This window comes from Ornithorhynchus anatinus, chromosome 15 (assembly GCF_004115215.2).
Source record: "Ornithorhynchus anatinus isolate Pmale09 chromosome 15, mOrnAna1.pri.v4, whole genome shotgun sequence".
Lineage (NCBI taxonomy): Eukaryota > Metazoa > Chordata > Mammalia > Monotremata > Ornithorhynchidae > Ornithorhynchus > Ornithorhynchus anatinus.
The window spans coordinates 15304051-15314195 of record NC_041742.1 but is presented as its reverse complement, the minus strand read 5'-3'; the positions used below and the strand labels follow the sequence as shown (position 1 = coordinate 15314195).

The 10145-nt window shown below is 59.4% G+C and overlaps 1 protein-coding gene across 2 annotated transcripts in view; it reads left to right on the top strand.

The window, feature by feature from the left end:
- The first annotated feature begins 3218 nt into the window (after positions 1–3218).
- The window catches only part of PDK3 (pyruvate dehydrogenase kinase 3), a 30544-nt gene continuing 23617 nt past the window's right edge, over positions 3219–10145 (top strand). The window contains exons 1-2 of one of the 2 annotated variants that reach the window (XM_029079774.1): positions 3275–3364; positions 9570–9676. Coding sequence is in view for 1 of the 2 variants with exons in the window: in XM_029079773.2 (XP_028935606.1) it covers positions 3259–3364 (106 nt within the window). In the remaining variant the exon portion in view is untranslated. Of the gene's footprint in view, positions 3365–9569; positions 9677–10145 lie in introns of both variants that reach the window. The other variant, XM_029079773.2, reaches the window with a different exon arrangement.

Below are 10145 nucleotides of genomic sequence, written 5' to 3'. Positions count from 1 at the left end.
GTTCAAGGGAGGCCACGCCGATTCCCGGAACGGAGCCATCCGAAGGCGGGGGGTGGTCAGAGGTCACCGGCAGGCACGGAGCTTCCGCCTCCGGAGCGGGATTATTATCGTCATCCTTATTATGGTATCTGCGAAGCGCCGACCAGAAGTCGGGCACCGTTCTCGACGCTGGGGTAGGCTCAAGGCGAACGGTTATATCAACGTCTGTCTCCCCTTCTAGACCGGAAGCTCGTTGGGGGCAGGGAATGTGTCCGTTTGGTACGGTGCTCTGCGCACGCTACGTCCAGGAAGCGCTCATTAAATAGGATCGAATGAATGAATGAGTCCCTGTCCCATTTCACTCTAGGTCCCGTCAATCAATCAGTCAGTCGTATTCATTGAGCGCTTACTGTGTGCGGGACACTGTATTGAGCACCTGGGAGAGTAGTGTAATAGACACTACTCACGGTTTAGAGAGGGAGATGACTATTAATACGAATGAATAAATTACGGATATGGACATAAGGCCAACGGGGCCGAAGGCGGGGAACGAAGGGAGTAAGTCAGGGTGACGCAGAAGGGAGCGGGAGAAGAGGGCAAGGGGGCTTAGGGAAGGCTTCTCGGAGGAGGTGGGCCTTCAGGAAGGCTTTGAAGGGAGGGAGGGTCATCGTCCGTCAGATGTGAGGAGGGAGAACGTCGGGCCCGCGGTCTGAAGTAGGAGGGGGTACAGGGATTGAATCACCGCTTTACGGGTGAGGCACAGAGGAAGTGAAGTGACCTGCCCAAGGTCACACAGCAGGCAGCTGGCAGAGCCGGGACCCCAGTGCGAGTTCTGGGTCCAGTCGTCTGCGTCTCGCCTTCGTCCGTCCGCCTCCCCCGATTAGACCGGGAGCCCGTCACCGGGCCGGGCCGGTCTCTATCTGTTGCCGAATTGTCCATTCCAAGGTGCTCTGCCCATAGGAAGCGCTCGATAAATACTATCGGAAGAATGACCGGACCGCGAACTCCAAATGGGGACAGGACTTATTATCTGGTCTCATTCTCTTGTATCTACCCCAGGGATTTAAAAAAAAAAAAAAAAGGGCGTCTATTACGTTGTAGTCGGTCCGTCCTATCAATTGAGCGCTTACTGTGTGCGGAGCACCGTGCTGAGTTTGTGAGAGAGCACAGTGTGACAATATAAGACGACAATATAAGTGTGCCCCGAACACAGTAAGGGCTCAATAAAATTCCGTGCTTTGATCGACTACTGACTGACTGGCCTCGGGTTCCTCTGGCTTATTTACTGTGAATCAATCAAAAAAGATAGATGAGGACCCAAGTGCCCGGGGCCGGGAGGGGGGTTGAATAAAAGGAGCGGATCAGGGCCGCGAAGAAAGGAATGGGAGAAGAGGAAAGGGGGGCTTAGTCGGGGAAGGCTTCTTGGAGGAGATGGGCCTTCAGTAAGGCTTCGATGGCGGGAGGCCCTCTCTCCCTTCGGCTCTGGTTTCCAGATCCCTGCAGGATGAACGAAAATTGAAACATTGGCGCTTGGGAGCATCACGCGATCTTCTCGGTGGCATCCGTCTGGGCTCGGCGTCTCTAAGGAAGGCCCCGGCCCGGTTCAGGGCACAGGACTGGACCCGCCCTTCCACCGAGTCTCCTCGTTGCCGTCCGCCCGCGGGTTCGGGGGGCAGGAGCGGATCTCTCCACTCCCACGCGGGCCGAGGGGGCCGGGGAGGTCAGTGGGTGGGTAGAAAGAGGAGGAGGAGGAGAGAAAAAGTGAAGCCATTTGCCCAGGAGGCAGGTGGAGCCGGAATTAGAACTCAGGTCCTCTCACACCATCCCCACACCGGCTGGACCAGGTCCCGCCGTCTTTGAGCATTTCCACTGGGGACGGAGTGAAGGAGGGGAGATATTTTATCATCTCCCCAGAAGCCAAGGTGCTGATACTCCAAATGTGCCCAGGAACCGGATCTGTTGCGATTGATTTGGGTCTATCCCAGGATTTAAAATGGCGTTTGACACCTGATGACCCTGTTTCTCCTCCAGCGCTTAGAACAGTGCTCTGCACGTAGTAAGCGCTTAACAAATACCAACATTATTATTACTGTGAGGCCGTGAACCCGTCATCGGGCAGGGATGGTCTCCCTCTGTGGCCCAGTTGTCCCTTCCAAGCGCTTAGCACGGCGCTCTGCACATAGTAAGAGCTCTGCACATAGTAAGAGCTCAATAAATACTACTGAATGAATGAATGAATGAATGAATGAATGCTCTGCACCTAGTCAGCGCTCAATGAATAGGACTGAAGGAAGGCCTAATGTTACCGATTTGTCCCTTCCAACCGCTCAGCACAGCACTCTGCACATAGTCAGTGCTCAATAAATACTATTGAATGAATGAAGGCTCTGCCCCGAGTAAGCGCTCAATAAATACTATTGAATGAATGAATGAATGAATGCTCTGCACCGAGTCAGCGCTCAATAAATAGTATTGAATGAATGAATGCTCTGCACCGAGTCAGCGCTCAATAAATAGTATTGAATGAATGAATGACTGAACGCTCTGCACCGAGTAAGCGCTCAATAAATACTATTGGATGAATGAATGACTGCTCTGCACCTAGCCAGCGCTCAATAAATACTATTGGATGAATGAATGAATGAGTGCTCTGCACCGAGTCAGGGCTCAATAAATACTTTGGAATGAATGAATGCTCTGCACTTAGTCAGCGCTCAATGAATAGGACTGAAGGAAGGCCTAATGTTACCGATTTGTCCCTTCCAAGCGCTCAGCACAGCGCCGCGCGCCCACTAAGCGCTCAATAAAGACGACTGAATGAATGAAAGAGCAAGGTGACCACGGCTCCGCGGCTAAGGCCGCGGCGGGAGCCAATGAGAGGAGGGGGCGGGGCCCGGAGGGGCGAACGTGCGCGCGGCGCTCCGGGCGCGAGGCGGGGGGCGGGGGCGAGTAACGTGCGGGGCGATGCGCGCATGCGCCGCGGGCGGGAGGGAGGGGGTGGGCCGGCCGGAGGCGCGGGGCGCATGCGCCGCGGGCGGGAGGGAGGGGGAGGGCCGGCCGGAGGCGCGGGGCGCATGCGCCGCGGGCGGGCGGGCGGGAGGGAGGGGGAGGGCCGGAGGCGAGGTGCGCCTGCGCGCCCCGGGGCGGCAGGGCGCCTGCGCGGGCGGGCGGGGGCGGGGCGGCGCCAGAGGCCGCGGCGGCTGGGCCGGTCCTGCGGGGCCGCCGCCTCCGTGCCGTCCGCCGGGATCGCGCCGCCCCGGCCCCGGCCCCGGCCCCGGGATGCGGCTGTCCCGGTGGCTGCTCAAGCAGCCGGTGCCGCTGCAGATCGAGCGCTACTCCCGCTTCTCGCCCTCGCCGCTCTCCATCAAGCAGTTCCTGGACTTCGGTGAGGACCCCCCCCCCCCCCCCCCGCCCCCTCACCCTCCCACGGCCCCTCTCACCGTGAGGCCTCGTCCTCCTGCTCCTCCTCCTCCTCTCACTCATTCAATCGTATTTATTGAGCGCTTACTCTGTGCAGAGCACTGGACTAAGCGCTTGGAATGGTCATTTCGGCCACAGAGACAATCCCTGTCCAGTCCTTCTCCTCCTCCTTTTCTTCGTCCCCTTCTCTTCCTCCTCCTCCTGCTCATTCCCTTCTGCTCTTCCTCCTCCTCCTCTCATCTTCTCTTCCCCTTCTTTCTCATCCCCTTCTCCTCTTCCCTTCTCCTCCTCCTCCTCCTCCACATCCCCTCCTCCTCCTCTTTCCCCTTCATCTCTCTCCTCCTCCTCCTCAATCTCCTTCTTCTGCTCCTCCTTCTCTTCATCCTCCACTACTTCTCCTCCTCCTCCTTTTTCTCCTTCTCTCCCTCTTCCTCCTCAACCTCCTTCTCCTCCTCCTCCCCTTCTCCTTCTCTTCTTTCCCTCTCCTCCTCCTCCTTCTCATCCCCTTCTCCTCCTCTTCCTCCTTTTCCTCACTCTCCTCCTCCTCCTCCTCCTCCTCCTCTTCATCCCCTTCTCCTCCTCCTTCTCCTCCTCCTTCTCCTCATCCCCTTCTCTTCCTCCTCCTCTTCCTCATTCTCCTTCTCCTCCTCATCATCCTCTTCATCCCCTTCTCTTCCTCCTCCTCTTCCTCATTCTCCTCCTCATCTCCTCCTCCTCCTCCTCCTCCTCCTCTTCATTCTCATCCCCCTTCCTCTCATCATCCTCCTTCTCCTCCTCCTCCTTCTCCTTTTCTTCATCCTCCTCCTCCTTCCCTTCCTCATCCTCCTCATCCCCTCCTTCTCCTCCTCTTCATCCTCCTCCTCCTCCTCATCATTCTTCTTCTCATCCCCTTCTCACTCTCCTTCTCTTCATCCTCCTCATCCCCTCCTCCTCCTCCTCCTCCCTTTCTCTTCACCATCGTCCTCCTTGTCCCCTTCTCATCCTCCTTTCTTCATCCTCACCCTCCTTCTCCTCTTTCTCCCCTTCTTCTCCTCTTTCTCCTCTTCATGCTCCTCCTCTTCCTCCTCACCCTTCTTCTGCTCATTGTCCTCCTCCTCATCCCCTTCTCTTCATCCTCTTTCTCCTTCTCCTCCTTTTCCCCCTCCTTCTCATCTTCTCTCTCCTCCTCCTGCTCCTCTTCCTCCTTCTGCTCCTCAAACTCCCCATCCCCCTTCCCAGGCCTCCCCCGGGGATGCGGGGTGGGAGACAGAAAGGGGAAGAAGGTCGGGGTGAGGAGGGATGTGGAGCGGGGCAAAGGCCAAGCGCTGAGGGGGATGAGGAGGTGGAGGCCCCCGCAGCCTCCGGAGCACTTTTTTTTTAATGGTATTTGTTAAGCTCTTACAATGTGCTAAGCGCTGGGGTGGCTACCAGCTAATCGGGTTGGACACGGTCCCTCGTGGGACTCTCGGCCTCCCTCCCCATTTTACAGATGAGGAAACGGAGGCCCAGAGAAGCAGAGCGACTTGCCCGAGGTCACACAGCAGACGAGTGGCAGAGCCGGGATGAGAACCCAGATCCCTCCGACCCCCAGGCCCGGGCTCCGTCCCTTGGGCCCCGCCGCTTCTCACGCCGCTTGGGTGGGGCTTGGGTCCCAGGATTTGGGGGGATGAGGTGTCGTCGCCCACCCTCGCGCACCTCAGAGCTCAACCGATCAAGCTCGTCGAGCGCCTGATCCAGGCAAGGCACCTGCCACGGGCCTGGCGCTGTACTGGACGCCTGCCGTGGGCCTGATGCCGGACTGGCCGTCTGCTGGGGATCAGGGGCTGTCGTGGGCGCTCGCTCGGGGCCGCGGACTGTATTGGGTGTCGGCCCCGGGCCGGGGATCGTACCGGGCGCTTGCCGTGGGCCGGGGATTGTACTGGACACTTGCCGTGGACCAGGGACTGTACTGAGTGTTTGCTGTGGGCCAGGAACCCTATGGAATGCTTGTCGGGGACCAGACACTGTACCGGGCGCCTGTCGTGGGCCAGGGACTGTACTGGGTGCCTGCCGTGGGCCAGGGACTGTAGCGGGCACTTACCGTGGCCCGGGTTACCCTGTCCATCCCCCGGGAGAGAAATTAAAGTCAGCGATGTGGTCCATAAGAACGAGGGCTTCGCAGTCTAATAACGGAGGCTGGCAAATGCGAATTATTTACCGTTGGATCAGGAGGGAAGACTCCCACACTGACATTGTCCCGGAGATGGAGAAACTAACGAAAAAAATACACAAATGGGGTAAACGTCCACACGCTGGTGGAGAAGCTACTGGTTAGAAACTTCCTGCTCGACTGTGGGGAGGAAATGGGGAGGCACTGGAAGTTTTGAGGCGTGGAGTGATGTCATAATAATTATCAGGCGCTTTACTATGCACCAAGCACTGTGCTCAGGCAGCCCTAGCGGATGCAGCATCTGGCCCAGATAGGGGGTCCCCAGTCAGAGAAAGGGAGAGCAAGTACTTGACGCCCATTTGATAGCCGAGGAAAGCCGGGATTCGACCCCGGGTCTCCCGGCTCCAGGGCCGTGGAAGAATCAGGGTCTCCCCGAGGTGGGAACGATAATAAAGATGGTATTTATCAAGCGCGCGCTATGTGCCGAGCGCCGTTCTAAGAGCTGGGGTAGATGGGGGGTGATCAGGCTGTCCCACGTGGGGCTCAAGTCTTAATCCTCATTTTACAGGTGAGGTCACTGAGGCCCAGAGAAGTCAAGCGGTTTGCCCAAGGTCACACAGCAGACAAGGGCCGGGGCCGGGATTAGAACCCAGGTCCTCCCGACTCCCACTTCCCTGCTCTATCCACCAGGCCACGGTGCCCCCCGGGAATCTCTGCCGGGGCGCGGCTCGAGCCCCGAGCCGCCTTCATTTCCTCGATGGCGGCGAGTCGGCGCCGACCTTTCGGTTTTCCAGAAACTCCTCCCCCCCCGTCCCGGTGCAGGCGGACGGAGCTGAGTTGGAGTCGCCTAGAAAGGCCCCGGAGGGCGGGAGAGGGGCAGATCCTCGGCGGCGGCGCTTCCCCCTTCTTGCTCTGCCTGTCCCGCCTCCAGATGAAGGTGGAGGGGCGGGAAAGAGGCTCAGAGCCAAGTTGTAACCGTTGAAACGAGCGTGAGGAAATTCAGGAGCGCCGTTGTGGGGGTTTTGGCCCTCCTCCGTGGATCGGTTGACCTCTTCCTAACGCTACGGCCCTTTCGGGAGGGAGAAACCCCAAGCGGGTTGACAGGACCAAGGAGAGATTTCCACACTAACAATAATAATGATAACGATGGTATTTTTTAAGGGCTTACCATGCGCAAAGCACTGTTCTAAGCTCTGGGGGGGGAATACAAGGTGATCAGGTTGTCCCACGTGGGGCTCACGGCTTTAATCCCCATTTTACAGATGAGGGAACCTGGGCACAGAGAAGTGAAGTGACTCGCCCAGAGTCACACAGCTGACAAGCGGCGGAGCCGGGATTAGAACCCATGACCTCCGACTCCCGAGCCCGGGCTCTTTCCTGTGATAATGGGATATTTGTTGAGCGCTTTCTGTGGGCCCGGCACTTGATTAAGCGCCGGGGTGGGTAGAAGGAAATGGGGTTGGACCCAGTCCCGTGTGGGGCGCCCAGGCTTCATCCCCATTTTGCAGTGAGGTCACCGAGGCCCAGAGAAGTGAAGCGACCTGCCCGGGGTCACGCGGCCGACAAGGAGCGGTGTCAGGATTAGAACCCACCACCTTCTGAGTCCCGGGCCCTGTCCGCCACGCCCCGCCCCAGGATTTCTGACTCTACCCGCAGACCCGGCGGTCAGGGTGTCTGCCAGCGGTGCTTTTCTCAGCCCGTTTCGATTCCACAGTGGGCAGGGTGGAAATGGCGGGCGGGGGAGAATTGCAAACAGAAGTGGGCGAGTCCTCGGAGACACCAGAAAGTGAAACTAGACGGTTCTTGGCTTTACTCTGGAAATCTAAAGCCCAGTAGGGAAAAGCAAACTACCCGGGTACGGCGGTTGCTCGCCGGTGGGCGTATTTTGTCTCTTAAAGGGAAGTTGGCTCGGGCCGGGTCAGTTTGGCGTCGGAGTCGGCGAGAGCCGGCGAGATGAGACGTTGGGATGGCTCCTCTTATTTCCGGACGCGGCTCATTCGGACGGACGGGAGGCGGAGATGTTGGGAAAACACGGTTTCGAGAGGGCCAGATCAATTCCAGGGAGCCCGAGTGGCCCGAGGCTCGCCCACCTGCGCCGGGCGGTTTGCCTGACGTCCCTCTCGCCTTAAACTTCACTTTCAAAAGGCCCTGGCTGTTTTTGCAGTACCTTTCTTAGCCACCGAAGCGGATCCGTAATGCGTTGGAGGAAGTTTCTGGATTTCGTCTCGAGAAAGAATAAAATGCCACGGTCGCCGGCAGCAGTTATTTCCAGGGCCTCATTTGTGGGGCGAGGCCGAGGCCGGGAATGCCAGCCTCTCATTAGAGCGGGAGACGAGTTAAATCGCAGGGGAAAGGGCAGTCGGGAGCCTCCCGCCGGCCCCTCGCTCGGTTTCCCTTTTCTCCCTGTCGGGGTACGAGCTTTCGGCGCCCTGACCGTCCTTTAATTTGAGGTGGACACCCGCGCCGCCCCATTCCAGTTTCATCCCTTGCTCTCTCCCTCCTTCTCCTCCCTTTTCTCCCCTACTTCTCCCCGTCGACGCTCCCTGTCCGGCTCCCCCGGGCCTCGCTACCCTCCCTGTAAGGGAGCGGGCGGCGTCCAAAGGACTGGAACAGAGGCCGGATCCTCTCTTTCCACACCCCGCCCCTGCCGGGGTGACGCTCGAACCCCGCCCCGGAGGTTACCGGTCGGATGAAGTCCGAGAGGCCGGGACCCCCCACTTCCACCGACCCGACCCCCCTGCCTGGCCCTAGAGAAGCGGCGCGGCCGGACCTGGCGATCGGCAGGACCCGGGTCCTAATCCCGGCTCGGCCACGCGCCTGCCGCGTGACCTCGGCCGAGCCGCTTCACTTGTCCGGGCCTCGGTTCCCTCACCCGGAAAATGGGGACGGAGTCCGCGGGCCCGACGTCCGACCCGACTGGTCTGTATCCACTCCAGCCCTCCCTCCTTCGCCCTTCTCCGCCTCTCTGTCCTCTCTCCACTCGGCGCTTCGGCCGTAGATGGCACAGATGGAGAAGTGGGGACACCTGCACGCCTAGAAACGTTGGGCCGGGACCCGAAGGAGACGCACACCCAAAGGAGGGTGCCGGGGAACCCCTGCGAATCCCTGCTCAACCGCACCCCTCTTCCCCGGGGCGGGGACTCAGAAGGGCAGCAGAGAGCAAGAACTCTAGGAGAGAAGCGGGGAGATCGAGAGAGGAGAGAAGTAAATCCGGACGCTAATCGGTCGGGGGATGATTTTGGAAGGTTGGAGCCGGAGCTCCGTGCCCCAAGTGTCGAGAATTTCACCGGGCCGGCGACGACGGGTCGTAGAAACTGCTGGAGGGCCCGGTGGCCCTTCACCGCCTTCCCACTCCTGACTCGGGGGCTCTAGTGGGTAGAGCCCGGGCCTGAGAGTCAGCAGGACCCGGGTTCTAATCCCGACCCCGCCACCTGTCAGCCGTGTGACCTCGGGCGAGGCACTTGGCTACCCTGGGCCTCGGAGACCTCCTCCGTACAATGGGGAGGAAGACTCGGAGCCCCGTACGGGTCAAGGAACCGCGTCTAACCCGATTAACTTGTATCTCCTTATCCGATTGACTCGTGTCTAACTTGTCGTTTTTCTACGGGAATATTCGGGCCGTGTTTCCCCGCTCCTCAAGAACCTCCAGAGGTTGCCCCTCCACCTCCGCATCAGATAGAAGCTCCGTCGGCTTTAAAGCACCCCATCGCTTTGCCCCCTCCCACCTCCCCCCCCGCCGCTCTCCCCCAGACCCCAGACAGACCTGGCCCCTGTAATGCCCACCTTCTCTCTGTACCTCGATCTCGTCTGTCTCGCCGCCGACCCCTCGCCCGCGTCCTGCCCCGGCCTGCCTCGCCCTCCCTCTTCACGTCGGACAGGCGGCGACTCTCCCCGCCCTCAAAGCCTTATCGAGGACTCGCCTCCTTCAAGGGGGCGTCTGCATCGCCCTGACTCGCTCCCCTTTCTCATCCCGCCCCCCCCGGCACACATGTCCATATCTGTAATTTAATTCATTTCGATTCGTGTCCGTCTCCCCCTCTAGACCGTCAGCTCGTCGCGCGCAGGGGATGTAACCTGTTCTCCTGTTCTGTTGTCCTCTCCCGGGCGCTCAGTCTAGTGCTCTGCACGCAGTAGGCGCTGACCGACAAAGTAAGTGCTCAGGAAAAACCATTCGTCGGTGGATTCTGCACTTTTCTCCCCCCGAGTGTCTCTGTGTTGGGGTGACTAACCTGCCGCCTCTCATCCGTGGAATCTGTCGAGTGCTTACCGTTGTTATGGTGTCTGTCAGGCGCTTAATATGCGCCGGGCAGTGTACTGAGCGCCGGAGTCGGATGCCGCGTCATCGGGCCGGACACAGGTCACGTCCCACGTGGAGCTCAGAGTCTCCTAGTACAGATGAGGCCCAGAAAAGTGAAGTGACTTCCCCAAGGTCACACAGACAAGCGGCGGAGTCGGAATTAGAACTCAGGTCCTCTGATTCCCAGGCACAGTGCTCCTTCTCCAAGACCCTGCTGCTTTTCCTCCACTGGTTGCACTGGCCACCCTCTCCCTTCCTGGGGGTGGGGGAGGGAGGAAGGGCACCTCGGGACCCCAGAAGGGGAGCCCAGAGGCCATGACT